Source organism: Hyperoodon ampullatus (genome assembly GCF_949752795.1).
Source record: "Hyperoodon ampullatus genome assembly, chromosome: 11".
Taxonomy (NCBI): Eukaryota; Metazoa; Chordata; class Mammalia; order Artiodactyla; family Ziphiidae; genus Hyperoodon; species Hyperoodon ampullatus.
Genome location: NC_136924.1, coordinates 90,936,554 through 90,957,847, shown reverse-complemented (window position 1 = coordinate 90,957,847; position 21,294 = coordinate 90,936,554). Strand labels below are relative to the sequence as shown.

Below are 21,294 nucleotides of genomic sequence, written 5' to 3'. Positions count from 1 at the left end.
ATTTTTAAAGGCAGCTGGAGCAATAGGGATGCGTTTGCACTGGAATTTTGGCTTCAAGGCCAGTACCACCTTGAAAATTTGGCTGATTTCCCCAAACCCATGAGTTGGAGAAATACCAGTAATAAAAAGGGGAATTACAAGGATGATTTACAATTTTCTTCACTCCCTCCCTCAAATTTAGTCTTTGTCCGTTGCCAAGAAAATAAGTCAAGATCAAAATGGAACCAATTGGTAACTGATAATTAAACTACAGCAAAATATTTCAATAAATAAATTAGCCATCAGATAAAAATTAAGGACAATTGAATTTTGATAATACATCCCAGCAGAAAAAAAGCAGAGACAGAGATATGTCCTTCTGACTTTGAAAAACAGCTCTTGATTTTGTTTTGTTTTCCAGTATTGTTTCTTTCCTAATTATATTTTTCTTGGGAGAAAAGCTTAAAAATTGGCCACTGCCAGCCTACAAAAATGTTTACCCACCAATAAACTACTGATTTTGATTCTTTTAATTTTTCTTTCCTCTTCTTTCTTTCCTTTCCCTTTCTTTTTCTAAGTACTTATAAGCACGATTCCTCATCTTTGTTTAGATTCCTGGGCATGCAAGAAAAGTCTGCATGACTTAAACCTAGCACAGAAGTCTGACTTTTTGTACATATCCATAGGTATACACCTGCACTTTGAAAAGACCCTTTTATTCCTCTTGGGGTGGAAGAATCAAATGAAAATAAACTCATTTCGGCTGTTTGTCTCTTTTTGCTTTTCTATCTTTGCAGGTAAAGGAAGGTATAAATGCTTGAAAGCCACAGGTAACCACATCACCGTATTTTATGACAAGAGAACAGCTATCTTTCCAGCATTATCCAAACTTGTCTCAATGCCACCTTCCTCCCTTTGGCCCAGTCTATTAAAAAACAATTACTTCTCTAACCACCATCTACACAGGAACCAATGGACCTGATTTCCGGTAATCTTTAAATTTCAACAACCACTTAGGAAAGCCTTCTTCACACACACACACACACACACACACACACACACACACACACACACGTTTCCAGGAGCTGTGGAACTTCTGTACCCACCTGAAACACAGCCTGCCCCTCTTTTTACCTAAACAAATATTTAAAGAAAAATTACCATTAATATTATACTGTATAATCTTAGAACAAGAATAAACGAGAACTTGAAGAGCTGCTTGGCAAATTAAGTAGGTAAAAAGTGAGGTACAGGACCATTGCCAGTGCTCACATTCATGTGATGCACACAGCTGAGGCTATTTCCTCTGCTTGTGGTCCTGAAACTGGACCCAAAGCCCAGGCATTATTGAAGCCACAGATCAATTCGCTATATCTTCCTGAAGAGTCCATTTTAGTCACTGATTTGGGGATAACATTGTTTTTATGTTCAAACAAACATAGACATATTGTGGATCAATATTAAAATTTGCCTATATTTCTATAAGTAATAAAACATGCAAAATAATTACATGATTGTAATGAGATGCTTGCATGACCCAATCCCCTAGATCTTTCTCCTCCTTCTTTTAGAAGTATTTTGAAGACAATGTTTAAGAAGCATCATACTACACCATGAAGTATAAATGAAGGGAACGAACTGGTATAGCTACTTGGGTAAAGAAAAAGTTCTAAAACACAAAGCTGAGCTCTAGAGCATAAGGAAATTGACCTACCTAAGTTGCTATTGATATTGTCTTTATTTAATATATATGAGATCTCATAAACATAACTCAGCCATAAAGAAACATATATGTTAAAGCAGTATCTGGTGCTCATTGGAAAAGTCACATTTAAAATCAGAATTGTCCCTGCCTGTCCCACTTGAAAATAAAATGAAAAAGGCTTTTAAAAACTTTTCATAATTGAGAGAGAGGGGGAAAAGCAAACAAGAATAAGAAAAAGGAAGAAAAACGAAATCTCTCTGTGCCAAGGGAAACTGTATCACATGCTTGTTTGTGTTTGGCACCCAATTCATAGCCCAGCCATCTGAGTCTATGAACTTAAGCCTTCACGGACGAGTGCGTCAATTGGCTTTTGAATCAGAGAATAGCATTACTCCATTAACTTTGAGACTATCCCTTTCAAGAAATATATTTAGCTATGGCACACAATATTTCAGTCCTAAAATGAGAATGTCAACTGTGAAATGCAACTGAAAATTTCAGTTGTTTTTCTCTCGACTCCTCCTACTTACTACACATTCGAATAATGTGAATCCAGGAAGCATTTACATAAATATGGTGTGCATTCTAGGTTTTATGGCAGGTCTTTCTGCTTTCATTACTTGGAGCCTGCCACATTACAGGCTGGCACACACGAGTAAGGAAATCTATGCCCTACATGCCGTGTTATTACTGGCTGCCTTACCCTTAGCCAGAGAAGGGAAACGTTTACCCTGCTGGGGCAAGAGAAGAAGCAAAGGGCTGGGAAAACTTGGATCTCCACTTTAAAGATTCCACACAGTGTTCCCCGTGCTGAACCAGCAAGCTCGCCAAGCCAGGAAGCTAACTTGAAGACAGAACTGCAAGAACTGCCAAAACTAGACAGAAGGAAGAAGAATCCTCCTGATACAAAAGACCCTGTAAATACTGCAATATACATACACATGTACACATACCCGACATGTTTTGTAATGAACACATTATTAAATTTCGCCTGTGCTGACGCTTTTAATGTCAACCTGTCAACCAAAGACTTCTGGTTAACGTTAAATTCTGTTTTAAACATGGAAGGCTTATCTGTTACCTGGGCTTAGGAAACCATCTACCACATACCAGAAGCACTTGCAAATTTAACGGTGTTAATTTATTGATGACACCATAATACTTCTGGCTGCTTTTCCAAGATTTCCAAGATATTAGCCAGGAGAAGTATTGTTATGATCAGCAGCGGTCAAGCTGTAATTGACATAAACCAGACTCTGGATTTAATAGAAAGAGAGAGACTGAGAAAGTGTGTGTGTCTGTGTGTGTGTGTGTGTGTGTGTTTAGGGTGTGCTGAGCAGCAATACAAAATTTTTTCTTATAGGCTTTCTGACTTTTACTGAAAACCCAAATATCCACTTGAATGTAGATATATCTTTGATTGTATGGTTTCACTAGACAACTTACAAGTGAAGAAGAGCATACTTTGAAAAATTGTAATAATATAAACGAATATACTTGAGCACTTAATATGTGCCAGGTACTGTTCTAAGAGATTTGCATGTAATAACTCAGCCAGTCCTAACGACAACTCTTTGAAATAGGCACTATTACATCCTTCATATAATTGCAGAAATTGAAAATTTAAGTACCTTGTTAAAGTTGCTAAATTCACACAGCTAATAAAGTGTAGAACTGGGAGCCAGACCTAATAGTGTGACTCCAGGACTCCTGTTCTTGACTCCATTAGCAAATGGCCAATATGGTCTTATTTACCCCAAATTCCAAATTGGTATTGAGTGTGCAGGAAAGCAGATGGGCCAGGTAAGGCTTGAAGCCTCTGAAGCAATTCACACAGACCCAGGTTCAAATCAGAGGTGCTCAGTTTCTACCACTCCAAGATCACAAGCTGCCGCCCCTTCTCAGGAATGTTTGGTGAGAAATGGATTGTTTGAGCCCACGGGTGGATCATGACCATTTGGGGGAGGCATTTGAGTAAGTGAGGAGCTGTAGTTACATTCCAGCAGGTATAATTTCTTGCAGACTTAAAAAAACAAAAATTACTTATAAGACAAATTGAATCTGTACAATAGGAAGGCGAAGGTGGGATACAATGATTAGGCAGAGGTATCCATATTAATTAAGAACTAGTATAAACGTGAATTCACAGTTTGGTTTCAAAATTGAGAGATAAGATATGAAGTACTCTATGGTTGTTTTCACTGAATTATGGGAAAAGGTCTCAGAACTGTCTCCCATGCATAAGTCAAACCAGTCTACTTTATAAACGGGAGGTGTGGTTACAAGGTCTCAGGAAAACAGTCTCATGTTGAAATAGGAAAACACTGTCTGTTTATAGATGACAGACAAAAAGGCAATTGTTTAAAGGCATGTGGTCTATCACTGTCATTTTCACCTAAATGAAAATAAACACGCATGGTAGAATGTATATAAGGTGGACAGGAAAACCAGTCCAAAGAAGAGTCATTAATCAAGAGTCATCACATTTTCGAGCTGGAAAGGACCTAAATGAACAAGTTCAACTTCTGCACTTTCCATAAATTAAAACCAAGGTCAACAGAATGTGGACTCTGTGTGCAGGTGTCATCTTCAGCTCTGGGCATGAGGGCTTTCCCCTAGGGAGAGGGTCTGCAGTGAGAGGACAAGAGGATGATATGTAGAACCTGAGAGCCCCAATCTTTGAGAGAAGTAGGCCAATAAAAAGCAGCGCATGAAGATGGCTGCTTAGGGTCAATGGAGAGGTGGCGGGAAAGCCAAGAAGTGTGACGTCATTGGAGCCTGGGAAGGAAGGAATTTTAGGAAAGCGTAAGTGGTTATGTTAAACAGTAACAAGAGTTCTAAGAAGACCAGAACTGAGAAAGATTCATTAGATCGGTTATTGAGCTGTGGTGACCCTCACAAAAGCAGTTTCAGCAGCATGATCACAGTGGAAGATTGCCATGCTTAAGCAATGAATGGGAAGTCCCAAAAAGTTAAGACATTGAGGGCAGAGCCCAAGTTCAATAACCTTGGAGAAAAGAAAAAGATGGAGTAGTGGACAAAGAAATGCTCAAGGGGAAAAGGTCAGTAGAGAATGAGAAGAATCCTTGAAGAAATAATTGACACAACTTGGGGGAAGACAAAGGAAACTGAGGTCTAACTGATGGATCAGCCTTGACAGGAAGAGACACCCAGTTTGCTCTGAGATAATACAGATGAAAAAGAGCGGGTATACGGTACATAGAGTTAAGTGGTTCTCTCCACTGGATTTTTATTTTTATGTTTCACTTTTCAAATGAGGCAGAGTTTATTTTGGTAAATGATATAAGGTTAAAAATTCCCCTTCCCTTATTGCCTGTGTTAAATGTTGCATGCATGAATGTTAAACACTGAGCTCTAAGTCTAGATCCCTCGGTCATGAAAAATTTAGACCAGCTCTTGTCAGAACACGTCTTCCCACACAAGGCATCGCCTTGATCCTCCACTCACTGGGACAGTTTCCTCATTCTCCAGAGCCTTCCACCAGCTACAGAAATTGTTTGTTCTCACGCCATCAGGAAACACTGAGGAGATTAATAGGGAGGAGTTTAACCATCTTCGATCTCCTGAAGGCTGGCAGTTTCTTAGCCTTGTCAACTATCTATTTTTTTTGCTTGGTTTCTGCCAGAGGCCAGAGCAAGTGGCAAGCAGGAGAAAAGGGTGTCTGCAGAAAAGAGCCCTCTTGAGAAAAGAGCCCTCTTGAGAAAATAAAAAGAAAAAAGAGAGAGAGAGAGAGAGAGAGGAAGACTTAGAACTTAGAATAGGGAAGATTTACTGCTGAAATTATACCACAGAGCCGGTTTGGAAAGAGAGGCTGGTCACAGAATTAAAAGCTGCTCATGCGTGTTTGTTTAAGATTATGTGGATGACTTGTTGTACTGGATGATCCGAATGGGTTTCCCTCTACAAACACACACCTACTAGGTGTCTGTTTGAGTCCTTTCCTGAGAACCAAGAGCTCAATGGGCAAAGTCAATTATGAGTCTTTCCTCCAGTGAGAGATCAAAGCAACGTTATCTGAAAAACCACGTTGCCCTGATATTTCAGCAACATGTACTTAACATTTAATTATAAAATCTGAGATCCATTTCTCAAATTGGATTAGATACATTTTCACTTCCACCATTTCACCCTTCATCTTAAAGGTCTGCAAACCTTTACTGAGGTGTGAAATACAAAAGCCTCTGGATTACCAATGTGGGCCACAACTGGATCATTTGAATTCACCCCAGAGGTTCCGGCAATAGCTATCTTACTTGAGGTCACACACGCCCCAGCTTACACCAGTCCTCCCCAATTTTAGACGTGTTGGGTGATAATACAATTCTGTTTCTTGTAAAGATATATTCCCTCGGCAAGCGTGTATTCAGCACCCAACACATGCTTGACACTGAGCCAGTTGCTGAAAATATCAAGACTGATGAGATATTACATTGGCCCCTCAAGATCTCATATAGAGAAAAAAAGAGCCAATGTATTTTTTAATTTCTACAGTCTGATTTCTTTGGAAGTTGAACATCCTTCCTCAGAATACCAAGACCTGTGATGTATCCACTGCCTTGTGTATTACCAGCGGAGCTTCTTTACCATAAAGAAGCAAAAGAGGACGTTAAAACCTGGTTATGCAAAATGAAAATTTCAGATAAAGAGAAAGAGGCTTCATCTAAAAGAGCAACACAGGAGAACAGGAGAGAGACACACACACACACACAAACACACACACAAACAGCCACCACAAAAATCTTACCTGACTTGCCCACGCCTGCTCTCCCAAATATTGCCAGTTTGACCTCTGAACTTTTAGCCATGCCGGCTGCTGGTAGACAATTCACTGTGGTTCAAACTAAAGAGCTGAGAAGATCTTTTTCGTTCCAGCCCTTGGTTTCACCATATCATTGTAAATCAGCAATCCTTCAACAAAAGAGATTTGGGAATTCATAACTGACTGGAGAAAGAAACTCATATTTATTAAAGCATCTCCTATGTGCCAGCACCATTCACTCGATCAGCGTCTTCCCTGTTGATCTTCACCACAATCCTGCGAGAGGGTTCTAACAATATACTGTAAACCCTTCAACTAAAAAGTGATAGATCCAGGACTTGCTCATAGATCTGTTTGGTTCTAAAAAATGCATTTTTACACAAGATAGCATTTTCAAAAGTACTTTCTCAAAGAATGTTTTTTGTCAGTAATTGATAACAAATACTTGCCTGTGAATACATGTATTTACCATATGTCTGTAAACATCCAATATACATACACACATGGGGAGAGTCACATTTAGAACTGTTATTTCCCTTTGGGCTGAATAATACACATTCATATTAGTGTATCCCATTGTAATATGATTGAATTTGCATTCCAAGGTTTAAATTTTATCTCCGTTCACACTAGATCACATGGTTGAGTCATGTGACAGATACCCATGATCCAAAATTGATATATAACATCTAGATAATATTTTTATATTTTTCTGGGCACAATGCCCTGGTACACAAAGGATAAATGCCATGTGCTGGCTTCTGATTCCTTTTCTATGACAACCTCAAGTAAATTAGTTTATGGTACTGTCCTGACACTTGGGAAATGACATGATATACAATGTAAGCACATTTTATATAGTTGGATGCTTTAGGAGAGACACTTAGGTCCTTGGTACCATGAAAATGTAAAATTGGAAATAGCCTTGGAGTCAACAGAAAAATCCATCCAGCCTTCCTTTATGATCAGACAACCATCTAACAACCATTCTGGGTCTAATTTATCACTTCCAGGTATGGGGGGAGGAGAGAAGCATTATATCAACTTTTTCTTTTCTTTCACTGAGAGCCCTTCAAGTAGCCAAGCAGCTATTAGGAACCTTTGCCCCATTCTAGATGTCTACTTTCTAGGAAAATGAGACCCAGTCATCTTTCCTGGTTCTTCATGGGACATCTGTTCTTGTTTATGTTTTTTTGACCCTCACCTTCCCTCCTCACCATGTGCAGCTTTCTTCTCTGGTATTTGCCATTTTAATCACTCTAAAAATGTGGCATCCTCTGCATTCGCCCCTTGAGATATGACCTGACAAATGACCCAGCAAAAGTTTCATACGAGTCTTCCTCTTCTTCATCTGGCACTGTAGTTATATTTCAGCACACTCATATTAAGGCTCCCATTTTTCACGTGAATTGCAGGCTCCCCTATTCTGAACTTCTGCTATCGATGTTTTCAACCTAAATACAAGACTTCACTTTCAAGTCTGTTATCTAAACACATGAACTGTTCCTGCCAGAGTTTTGGCATCTACAAATTTTCAAAAAGAGCTTTTCCAGAGAAAGAAAAAAGTAAAAGTCCTTCTGAAAACGTGTTTCTGCAAAGACGTTAACGTGTAATCGTCTCCTTCATTACACATCTAAACTATGGACCTGTACCTCACAAATTTTGTATTTGCTGATTTCCACAGTCCAGAGCTTCCTCCGAAGGACAGAAAGGTCAACAATAACATTGGCTGTTGTTTACTTCATCCCAATAATGAACAAACTCCCTAGTGGTCATTAATAGTACAAAAACCAGAAGCTTTTACATCTGTAATTTGTCCAGTCCCACACTTTTGGGTAAAGATAAAAAGAATTTCATTATTTGTCATTTTATATGCATTCATTACGAAAAGGCCTCGGGTAAGCTGGGATGAAGTGAGAGAGTGGCATTGACATACATACACTACCAAATGTAAAATAGATAGCTAGTGAGAAGCAGCTGCATAGCACAGGGAGATCAGCTCAGTGCTTTGTGACCACCTAGAGGGGTGGGATAGGGAGGGTGGGAGGGAGACGCAAGAGGGAGGAGATATGCAGATATATGTATGTGTATAGCTGATTCACTTTGTTATAAAGCAGAAACTAACACACCATTGTACAGCAATTACAGTGCAATAAAGATGTTAAAAAAAGAAAAAGATACAATCTAAAAAAATTTGAAGATCAAAAAGAAAAAAAAAAAAAAGAAAAGGCCTCTGTGCTTAAGGCTCAGTGGTTCAGCACAGAAGCATCACAGAAGCATAATGTATCGAGATGTATTAACTAAATAAATTCCGAATAAGAATGGCAAGCATTTCTTTGAAATATAGAACATGCATGTGTCTGGAGCTTGTATAAACAACAATTTGTTATTTCATACAGAACGGTTCATTCCCATGCACATAAAAATCCAAATAATTTACTATCTGATTTATGCCTCAAGAAAGTAGCCATCAAATGTGGTTTAAAAAGAAAAAAACAAAACATTTGTTAAGTTAAAATTTTCAGTAACTCCCAAATGGCCTCAGAGGCATAGGAATGTCACATAAGAAAGAAAAATTGTGTAGGTTAAAATTTTCATACATAACCTAATAAAGATGCAGCTAGTTATTGTAAATCTTAGGTTGTGTTTAGAAAAATCCCTTAAAGGAAGACACAAAACTGACATATATCCTTCAACATTTTCTCCCATGAAAATGTGAAAAGTTACATTTGATAAAAATAGAAAACAAAGATAAATGTGTAAATTGTTTTAATAAGGGACCTGTTGTCAAGTCTCTGATGTTCAAAATAATTCATGATCCAAGACCTTCCATAACACGGATCGAACAAAACATTTTTTTTCATGTTGTTGTGCAGAAATATTCTGGCTGGGTCTTGAAGCTGCCGTTCACTTTTTACATGGACAGTGCTTTATTAGGACAAAAACTTCTCAGTTCTAATCACCCCTAAAGCTAAAATCACACTTAGGTATTTAAGAGATTAAAGGTTTTTCCTAAACATAAAGGTACCAAAAGAAAGCTTAGAAAGAAGAAGAAAAGAAAAAAAGCAAGACTCCAAATTCTGTGTCACATTAATGCATGCATTGATTCATCCCACATTTATGCTAAATGGCCACCTTCAAGGAGCTTACAATTCAATAGGCCTATGACATCTAGTTCACTAATAACCCGATTTTCATATTTATTTAAAAATAATGATTTATCCGTAATAGATCAATCCCAAGACTATTATACTTATCAAGGTCCATGCTTTCTAGTTCCTTTTGGAAAAAAAAAAAAAGGAAGCATCTTTATACGGTAATAGTTTTGTAACTTCTATATTTATGGTCTCATCAAAATAAAGTGCAGGTGTTTAGGGAAGCAAAGAAACTAGTCTGATCGTGGGAATGAGATTCTCTTTGGGCCGCTCCTTCTCTAGCTCTGAAATCAAGTTTTCCTGGTCTCATTGTCAGAAATTCTCCCTTATCTTATCACAACGCAGCACGCACAGGAATGAGGATGATTGTACGAGACCCCTGGCTATACCGTTGCTCGGAAAGCAACAGGTATCCTGGAATGATAAACAAGCGCATCGTGGACTGCAGGTCACTTGCTCTCGACCTAGGGAGCAAATGCAGCCTAAGTCAAAAGGGCATTCTCGGTCTCAGCTCGGACGGAGGGCGCTGTCACGCTCTGGGCGCCGGCGCTCACATCTCCCTCTCGGTGACCCACAACCCCCGCCTGGGAGGACCCAGTGACCAGGAGGACCGCCCCAGAGGCCGAGCGTTCGGGGGCTCGAAAGGGTCTGCAGGAAGCAATCCCGAAAGAGCCACCTGGGCACGTGCGTGACACTCACCTGTTCATACTCTCCAGGCCCGGGAGAGCCGCGGTCCCCTTGCAAGTTCGGAATCGGTCCTCCGGGACCGCTAACCCTCCCACGCTGCGCAGCCCAGTCTGCGGGGGGCCGTTTCCCAGCTGCTGGGCTGCGGTCGCGGGTGGGAGCGGCGGCAGCTGCGGCAAGTGCTGGCGGAGCGGCCAGGATCTCCTCGCCGCCACTCGCTCAGACTAGCCGCCGAGGGACTGCGGCAGGACGCGAGCTCAGCCCGAGAGGCCGCCAGGATGCTGCAGTGCGGCGCTCGGGCGCCCCCTACCGGGGCCAGCGCCCGGCTTTTCCCGCGAGGCCGCCCCCGGCTGGTGAGTACGAGCATCCAAATATCCGCCTTCGCGCTGCACCGGAGACAGGCTTCCCTTTGCCCCTGCTCAGTTCCCAGTCTCTAGGTTCCCACAGAAGGACCTCTTTCCTTAGTCAAAACCTTGTGTGTGAAAGCATTACTAGGTGATGTTTTCTATTCCATACTTCAAACCACCCTCACAACGTCCCTTAGAGACACGTTTAATTATCCCCATGATACCCGAGAGGAAATTTAGAATAACTTGTCCAAGGCTAGTAAATGGTTGGAATGAAATCCAGACCGGATTGGAAACTGAGATGCTAGAAGAGACATAAACAGTGAATTCAACTGAAATTCATATCTGTATATTTGAGAAAGTTCCAAAAGCTTCACACTGTCCTTACAAGATCGGCATTTACAACCTTTGAAGTCATGGTCCATCATCCTCAAAACCTAGCAAAGGTGATTAATAGTCGTGCTGTGCCTTTCACATCGCTCATCTCATTTGGTGTTTTATACCCTCCCTTGAGGTAAGCACTAGTATTTAAAATTATTAGCCTTTCAGAGACGAGGAGGTGAGTTTCAGAGAGGTGAAATCATTTCCCAAAGACTAAGAAACTTTTGATTAGAGGAGCAGGAAACACCTACGTTATTTTTTTCCTCTGAAACCTAGGTGTTCTTAGCAAGATACCAGGTGGCCTCCAGAAAACCACCGCATAGAGCAGATCGGGACCTAGGGCTAAGTGCACAGTCTTCAGCGTGTCCTTGATGGAAGAGATGTAGCCAAGGAGGCAGTTTCCAGGGCCGGCTGACCTGGAAAGCCACTGCAGACGCGAGTTGTGGGCCGCGCTGACCGGAACAGCTGGGTCTGTAAGAATTGCCTCGCCGTGCAGGAGTAGTTCTGCAAACTCTTGGAGAAAGCTCAAACACTGTTTCCTCTGTGACTTTCCTGATCACTAATCTGTCTCCTGCCCCCGCAAACACACGACCTGCTTTAGATGACCCGATTCTATGTCTCAGCTCCCTGTGATCTATCATCGCCTTTGCATTGTATTCACTTTTATTTCTCAGTCTTCTCCATGAAAACTTGACCTTCCTGCATGTAGGAATACAGCATATGCATCTCTGTATTTCCAGGCTCTACGATCATGCCTGGCACATAGTGGGCGTTCAAAAAACAGTTGTTGAGTGAATGAAGAGAAAGAACAAGTTGGGACCGTGTATGTTGGATTTATTTGTACCTGCTGAATTTGGGACAGAATAGCTAGTAAGTAGATGAACATTTGGGTCTGAACTTCAGGAAAGAGGTTTGAGAGAGAGAGAGATTGTGGGGTCTCGGCATGCAGGAAGTTTTTAAAGCCTGCGATGTGGAAAGAATGGTCCAGGTAGATTATATGGAATTTTATAGAAATCCAATTACATGGAGTTTTGTGGCACTGAGGTGTTCAGGTCTCACGTGGTACCCATGGAAGCAGTTAATACAAAGATCTGTATCTATCTATACCTGTACCTATATTTCCTTCTTACAGAGACTTAAGTTGAATTCCTACTTTGCCACTCTTACCTAACTGGAGTTATTGAAGGGGGTCCAAGCCAGGCTCCTTCTGTAATAGCTCCTTGGGAACTTGTCTACAGAACTTAGGCAAGTTGTCTCCATCCTCCTACTTAGCACATATAGGCCAGCATTGCTCTGTCAATTAGGGAAGCACTTGCAGGCACACCTGGAGCTCTTGACGTGCTGTACCCAGAGAGGTGAAGTAACTACATTGGAGCCTGACACCCATGGTGTGATATCTGCAGTATGTAGCCTATATTCTATGGGAGTGTTTCCTTTGTCTCAAAAGTGGCAAAAAAAAAAAAAAAAGAGCCAGTCTCCCTTATGCTGACTGCTTCATGGATCAGAAAGAAGGACAGAGGATATTTTTGCACTTAAGGATCCACAATAATTGCTTGCTGGGTAGCAATAGCCCTGAGGAGAGGTCTTGTCATCCTCTGGTCCCTTAGCCTGACTTCAGGCCTAAGCTAAAACTTCTAACACAAAACTAGTAGATGAATCATCAGTGTAAGCCCAAAACACATTACAAACTGGAATTTTGTGTGTGTGTGTGTGTGTGTGTGTAGTTGCCAAATCATGTTCATTGTAAATAATTCAAGTAGTTGAAAGAATACAAAGAAGTAGAAAATCACCCCCCAAATCATACTATCCAGAAATAACCATTGTTACCATAAGAGACCTTCAAGATGTTGTAGAATGTAAATGAATCAATGGGTGGATATATTAAATGGCATGTAGATATGCTAAGTGCAATCATACTCTTTTAATAAATAAATAAATGTTATTTTTAATTTAAAATACACTAAATTAAGCAGAAGATAAAGAAATGAAAGTGAACCTTAAAAGATGGCTGAATTTTAGATGTTAACTGACCTCACAAGATATTTTATCCTAAAGATTAAAATTATTAATTACACAATAATTAGATCTGAGTTAAACTTATTAATTACACAATAATCAGATCTGAAGTTAAAATTATCAATTACATAATAATCAGATCTGAATTCATTATGTTTAACCATATATTTGTTTATATTTAAATTTACATGGTTATTTATATATTTATTTTGTTCATATTTAACCATATATTTGTTTTAGTCAATGTCAATTGACTTTTTGCCATTTAAAAAGGAGGAAATTAGTCTCTTATTATTCCTCTCACTTCACCTTCCCTTCTCCTATATTTTTACTTCTATAGTATTTTTATCAAGATTTACAATTTTGCATTTGTTCTGTAACACTAATAAAGTGCTGCTAAAACTAATAAAGTGCTTTAAAGTGTGACAAAATCTATATCACACTCGTTAATGTATATACACCCAATACGGGAGCACCTAAATATATAAAGCAAATACAGATAAGATATAAAGGGGAAAATTCACAATAATACAAAAATAGTAGGGGACTTTAACACCTCAATTATAACAATGAACAGGTCATCCAGACAGAAAATCAATAAGGCAATAGTGGTCTTCACTGATACGATAGACCAGTTGGACTTAATAGATATCTATAAGACATTACATCCAAAAAGAGCAGAATATCCATTCTTTTCAAGTGCACATGTAACGTTCTCCAGGACATAGTAAGTCCCCTACATATGAACAAGTTCTGTTCTGAGAGTGAGTTTCGTCAGTCCAATTTGTTTGTAAGTCCAACAAAGTTAGCCTAGGTACCCAACTAGTACAATCAGCTATGTAGTACTGTACTGTAATAGGTTTATAATACTTTTCACACAAATAATGCATAAAAAACTAAGAAACACAAAAAATAAAGAAAACATTTTTAAACTTACAGTACAGTACTTTGAAAAGTACAGTAGTACTGTACAACAGCTGGCATACAAGGGCTGGCATCGAGTGAACAGGCAAGAAGAGTTATTGACTGGAGGAGAGAGAGGAGGTGGGAGATGGTAGAGCTGAAGGATCATCAGCTATAGGAGATGGAGGGCAGGCTGCAATTTCACTCATGCCTGACTTTGATGGCACAGGTTCTGGTTCCTTGCTGGATTCAACTCTATCTACCCTCTTGAAAAAACGATCCAGTGATGTCTGGGTAGTAGCTCTTTTTTTCTCATCATAGATGATACAGTAGCACTGGATTGCATTCTGAAGAGCTGCTGCAACCTTCATATACTGTTCTATGTTCAGGTGCTGTGCTTCAAAAACTAACAGTGCCTCCTCAAATAAAGGAAATCCCTTGCCATTTTCTGTGTCATGAACTTCTTCAGTTCTTCAGTTACTCCTTTTTCCTCTTGTCTCTCTTTGTGCTTTCTCTGGGCCTCCAATTCTGTCAAGTCTTCATTAGTAAGCTCCTTGTGTTGCACAGCAAGTTCCATTGTTATCGCTTGGTGCTTCTTAGCAGTACCAGCTACTTCACTGCTGCTTTTACACTTGCTTCCGGACATCCTGGGCTTGAAATAAAGATACTGTACTGCTGACTCTATGCAGTACTGTACAGTAAAGTAGACAAAAGCACAACTACTTGTAGAGAATGCATGCATGTGACAATGTACGCCAGACATGTGAACTAACTTATGTGACTGGACATGTGAATGCACATTTGCATCTTTGAAAGTTCACAACTTGAAAGTTCATATGTAGGGGACTTACTGTAGATCACATGCTAGGCCACAAAATAAGTCTCAACAAATTTAAGAATATAGAAATTACATGAAGCGTTTTCTCTGATCACAACGGTATGAAAGTAGAAATCAATTACAGAAAGAAAAATGGGAAAAGAGCAAACATGTGGAGACTAGACAACATGCTACTAAAAAAACAATGGGTCAGTGCAGAAATCAAAAAGGAAATCAGAAAATACTTTGAGACAAATGAAAATGGAAACACAACCCTCCAAAATCTATGGAATGTAGCAAAAGCCTTTCTAAGAGGGAAGTTTAGAGTGATACAAGCCTTCTTCAAGAAACAAGAAAAATCTCAAATAAACAACCTAAACTATCACCTAAAGTAATTAGAAAAAGAAAAAACAAAGCCCAAAGTCAGCAGAAGGAAGGAAATAATAAAGATCAGAGAGGAAATATATAAAATAGAGATAAAAAGACAACAGAAAGTATCAATGAAACCAAGAGCTGTTTTTTAGTAAAGATAAACAAAATTGGTAAACCTTTAGCCAAACTCACCAAAAAGAGAGAGAAGATCCAAATAAACAAAACAAGAAATGAAAGATGAGAAATAACAATGGATACCACAGAAATGCAAAAAATCATAAGAGAATACTATGAACAGTTACATGCCACAAAATGGACAACCTAGAAGAAAAGGACAAATTTCTAGAAACATACAGCCTGCCAAGACTGAATCAAGAAACAGACAATTCGAACAGACTGATCACTAGTAGTGAAATTGAATTTGTCAATATTCACAAATCAATCAATGTGATACATCACAATAAAAATCACATGAGCAGCTCAATAGATGCAGAAAAAGCATTTGACAAAATTCAACATCCATTCACAATAAAACTCTCATCAAAGTGGGTATAGAGGCAACATATCTTAATATAATAAAGGTCATCTATGACAAACCCACAACTAACCTCATACTCAGTGGGAAAAAGCTGAAAGCCTTTCCCCTAAATTCAGGTACAAGACAAGGATACCCACTCTCACCACTTCTATTTAATATAGTGTTGGAAGTCCTAGCTACTGCAATCAGACAAGAAGAAAGGACAAAAGCCATCCAAATTGGTAGGGAAGAAGTAAAACTCACTATTTGCTGATAGCATGATACTTGATATAGAAAACCCAAAATTCCCACATGCTGTGGAGCAACTAAGCCCGTGCACCACAGCTGCTGAGCCTGCGCTCTGGAGCTCATGAGCCACGACTGCTGAGCCCACACACCACAACTACCAAAGTCTGCGCACATAGAGCCCATGCTCCTCAACAGGAGAGGTCACAGCAATGAGAGGTCTGCGCACCACAATGAAGAGTAGCCCCTGCTTGCCACAACTAGAGAAAAACTGCACACAGCAATGAAAACCCAACTCAGCCAAAAATAAAAATATTTCCAACACTAAAACAGGATATAGTATATAAAATTTGATATAATTTATGTATAAAACCCTATATAATTTCTATGTGGTTACACAAACATACACACATGGCTTCATAGTAAATATATGAAGGGTGAAACAGTTACCTCTGGAGACCTCTGGAGAGGTATCTAGGGTTGGTGTTCATAGATAAAGGGGACATTAAGTTTATTTATAATGTTTTAGTTGGTTTTATTGAATTCATCTTATAATGAAGATATATGTATTATAATTGTTAGAAAACAAAAATTATATTGTTCTTTAAAAAAATAATGAAAATACAAAGTTAATATTGATACATGCGTTCTGGAGATGGTTGAAAAAGCCTGTTCAAGGAAAATGGGCCCAGCAACAAAACCATCAGTACAAAAAAGGATACATGGTCGGTGTCTACAGAGTTATATCTGTAGAGTTATATCTCTTACATGAATGCTGCCAAGATGCCTCATATGCTCTTCTCCTGTGGTGGTGAATGATATTTCAGCCAGCCTGCTTATGAAGGGTGATGACAGGAAGACATGAAAGTGAGTAGAAAGATGCTGTCACTCATGTCTGAGACTGGGAATGGGAGCTGTGCTTCTGGCAGTCCTGCTGGTCCCAGGCATATTAGTGCTACCACAGGGCTGATGGCACAAGGGGCTCACTTTTATAAAAGCCTGACTCCAGTGCAGACCCCTTTAGGTGGCCTTATTGAAAGTACCCTTTTCTGTATTTCACACACAGTTGGCCTTTATTCCTTTCTTTCCTTTAGCCAGAGGTAATATCAGGAGATAGCATTGCTGAAGCAAGCACCAAAATTTACAATTTACTTCTTTTTTTTTTTTTTTTTTGCGGTACGCGGGCCTCTCACTGTTGTGGCCTCTCCTGTTGTGGGGCGCAGGCTTCGGACGCACAGGCTCCAGACGCACAGGCTCAGCGGCCATGGCTCACGGGCCTAGATGCTCCGCGGCATGTGGGATCCTCCCGGACCGGGGCACGAACCTGTGTCCCCTGCATCGGCAGGCGGACTCTCAACCACTGCGCCACCAGGGAAGCCCTTTTTTTTTGTTTTTTTTAACTTCTTAACATAACATGGAGCTCAGAATTTCAGAGGCGGGCAAAACATACAAACCAAGAAAAAGCTATTTCTAGGTGTTTACCAAAAACATTGGAAGAAAGCAATTTCTTTTTACATTTTAGTAGCTTAAAGATCTGCAATTAAAGTAAACTTTTAACTAATACAAGAGCTGAGAATTCTTTAATTCTGATACAAAGAAGTGATTGTCACATCTGAGAGTGGAACAAGAGAGTAACCTAAAACTGGCAGAAGAACATCAATAGAATCTGGATTATGTAATAAAATAAACCAGGAATCAAGGAGGAGAGAGCTTGTTCTCCTACCGCTAGGCTTTTACTAGTTCCATAAAAGGAATGAATTGGGAATTAACGTTAACTATCGGGCAATATAAGCAGATGGATGTAATTATTCCTAATTTCATAACATAAGACAGTTATTCTTGGATTATACATTTTTGTTTTCATTGTGAAGACTCAAGTTAAAGAAACGTCTCAGAGAGACCCAAGTTAAGATTCTGCAAATCAGGTAAGCAGATCTTTTATCAAAACTAGGTTGAAAAAAATCTTAAGCATCTAAAAATATTCATGGTGCTGTACATCGTATAGTCTGATGAATGCACAGCAAAAGAGGGCAAATTTGATATTTAGAGGTTTTCAAGTGTGCCGATTCTGGCTGGTGGAAGAGAAGGATGAATACCTGAGAAGAAGCTCTTACGTTAGAGCATGAATCTATTCTTACAGCATTTTACCAAACGCTATGAAAGTGTTTACCTCCTATGAATGGATCTGTCGCCCCAGCCAGAGAGCCTTCTCAAGGACTGGAGTTACGTAGACCAGGCAGGACAAGCGAAGGTGAACTAGGAGGATGTGAAAGTCTAGGGAGTTGTTCAATGAAAGAGGGACAGACACGCAGGTTTTTTTCAAAGTCAAAATATAGAAGCAAGAATCCGGGACTGGGAGACAAGCAGAAGCAAAGGTTGGTTGGCACTAAATAAATATACACATCTCTTTGTCAATTGTTTATTTAGGAATTCCATCCTCTTTCCCACTCCCCACCAGATGTCCAGGTGCCCCCGCTGTCCAAGTCCACCATGCTCTCAGCTACGATGACTCTCAAGTCTGTGTTCTCCAGTAAGATACCCACACCATTCATGTCCCTAGTTTAACTCCCAGAAAGTAAATATATTTCTCTTATTCCCAACCTTTCCAAGGGACAGCTCAGGGCTCATAGAAGCCTTGTTATAGTCACCCCATGGCAGAAAGGCTGGGATACCAAACTTAGGATTGTTCCCCTCTGTGGCATATTTCACTAGGCATACCTTTATAGTGGGGAGGCACTATCAGCATAGAATTGACTTATTTAAGAAAATACCCACACATATTAAATAATCATTAAATGTATAGACAGGATGAGACTTGTGTACCCTGCAGACACAGTGTTTAGAGCGTGCATCCTTCTCCCCTGTGTCAGAGTCAGGGATTCTGGTCCTCCTCAGCCCTGTCCAGAACCTCATCCTGGCTTGCTACCTCTAGCTGTCACTTAACTATGTTCCTAGATCTTCACCTTTCAAGAAACACTTTTAAAATTTGACTTCCGGGCTTCCCGGGTGGCGCAGTGGTTGAGAGTCCGCCTGCCGATGCAGGGGACATGGGTTCGTGCCCCGGTCTGGGAAGATCCCACATGCTGCGGAGCGGCTGGGCCCATGAGCCATGGCCGCTGAGCCTGCACGTCTGGAGCCTGTGCTCCGCAACGGGAGAGACCACAACAGTGAGAGGCCCACGTACCACAAAAAAAAAAAAAAAAAAAATTGACTTCCATCATTTATCATTACCTGGAAGCATTCCATAAGGAATGACATTTAGTCTTAGGAGACTATGGTGTTCCTTTTCCAAAAAGCGTTCACGGTTGTGATGAAGGAGGTTTTCCACGGTCCCTTCCCTGCTATGGTGAGGGAAGCTTTGCAGGGATGTAAAATTCTCTAGCAACCTTGATGGGATATGAAGAATTTGAGACTTGGGTCCTTCCTGGAAGACATTGCGCATTACTGACCTAAACCTTCACTTTATAGTGAAGCGACTTTTATTTTAGAGCTACTTATTAAGTATCCTCAGGCCTGCAAGTATCCCCAGGCCTGCCCTATATGGAGAAAATCCACCACTTGCTGCTTTTAATATGTCATGACAATATACTTATCTTAGTTTTGGTTCAGGGAATAGTTTATCTGTGGGGTTAATAGCAAGGATTTGTTAATGGCAAGAACAGAACATGGAACTATTTAATTTTGCGTTTTCATCTCTGAATTAGATAAACTCCATAAGGTTTTAGACACTTGTGTGTTTCTACATTTTGATATAAAACAGCAGGCTCAAAACCTGAAATACAGATAACAATCAGGCTAAAGTACTTGTCAGTTTCTTTTAACCATGGATGCTATCTTGCTCCATGGGCAAAAAAAAAAAAAAAAAAAAAAAATTAGTATAGATGAGCTGATACATGGTAAATTATAAGCACTTGAATGAACATACACAACTCAATTGGGAGGCAGATATGGATTATTCTCATTTTAAAAGTAATAAGAGGAAATAAATGATTTGCCTCTTGTGCAAAGCAAGTTACAAGATGAGGTCCTATAAAGTTGTCACCAAGACACATTATTTTTATTATAATGCAATAGACTTCCAAATGATTGTCCTCAGACTGTAACAACTAGATTATCAACTTCATATTGCCCATGTGAGTAAACACTATAATCTCCAATATACAGACAGCACTTTTATGATGTTCTAATTTCTTTCACTCTACCATTAGCTTCATTTTAGAGATAAAGAAAGGGAAACCCAGAATATCTTGTTTACATTTACAAAGTTGGTAATTATTGGATGCTACTTGGTTATATGTTCTTAAATACAGAATATGGATTTTATTTTGTAAAATATATATTTGAACATTTAGTCTTTTACTTCTAGGTTATCTGTATCATTTATTTATTTAATGAACATTATTGAGGCTCTAACATAACCAAGCACATAACTGTGCTAGATTCTGAGGATACTCCAGGGAATAATTCAGACACTGTTCATTGACTATAGAATTTACAGCATGTTGGGGGGAAGAGAATATTAAACAAGTTTTAATTCTTATGAAACACTTTCAAGGTGTTTTTGTCACACTTGCACCCTAGTTAGTCACAGATATAGTGTGTATATTTGCACTTGCATTTTGTGTTCTACTACCTCCGAGTAGACCGAGATACATTGAATATTAGTTTGGTGGTAACTTCTCTGAATGAACCAACTCATCAGCTACACATAAAGAGGGCTGGTGGTGTTCAGGAGACAAGGATTGGAATCAGTGAAATGGGAAGGCTCTGAGCCTGAATTCCAGTACAGAAACCTGGAAGGATGAACATGAACAAGAATACAAAGGCAGGAAAGGGAGTTGGGGTATGTTGTTAGGAGTAAATTCAGCATTTACAGAGGCAGAATCCATGAGCTACATTCAGTAGAAGAGAGAAAGGGATGGTTAAGACACAGTCAGAAGCAAAAGCCATAGTCAATCTCAAAAGGACAGCTGTGACACAGAAGGTAAGCTGGCTGGTGGATGCTGCCTTTAATGCAGTAACTCAAAACTTCCCTTGAGAGACTTCTCTGGGGCTATTCTAGTCCAAGAGAGGAGAGTATTTCCTGATAGGGTCCATCTCCTGAATACAACTAGGAATCAACTAAGAAAGCCTGTTCTAATTCCAATGAAATTAGGAGGGTAAGAGGTGAATCTTGTTTTTCTCAGCAGAAAAAAATCCCCTTCTAGGTAAAGACTAACTTTTGTTGGATAAATATTTTAATAACGTGATTGGAGAAGAGCTAAGATTCTCAAAAGGTAAGTGGAGGGGCTTCCCTGATGGTGTAGTGGTTGAGAGTCCGCCTGCCGATGCAGGGGACACGGGTTCGTACCCCAGTCCGGGAAGATCCCACATGCCACGGAGCGGCTAGGCC

General features: G+C 39.8%; 1 protein-coding gene across 1 annotated transcript in view; it reads right to left on the bottom strand.

The window, feature by feature from the left end:
* Nucleotides 1-10,351, bottom strand: part of RERG (RAS like estrogen regulated growth inhibitor) — a 105,462-nt gene extending 95,111 nt beyond the window's left edge. The window contains exons 1-2 of the mRNA XM_079714876.1: nt 10,319-10,351; nt 6,450-6,613 (exon numbers count right to left, since the gene is read on the bottom strand). Of these exons, the coding sequence (XP_079571002.1) occupies nt 6,450-6,510 (61 nt within the window). The 5' untranslated portion in view covers nt 6,511-6,613; nt 10,319-10,351. The remainder of the gene's footprint in view (nt 1-6,449; nt 6,614-10,318) is intronic.
* Nucleotides 10,352-21,294: the final 10,943 nt, after the last annotated feature.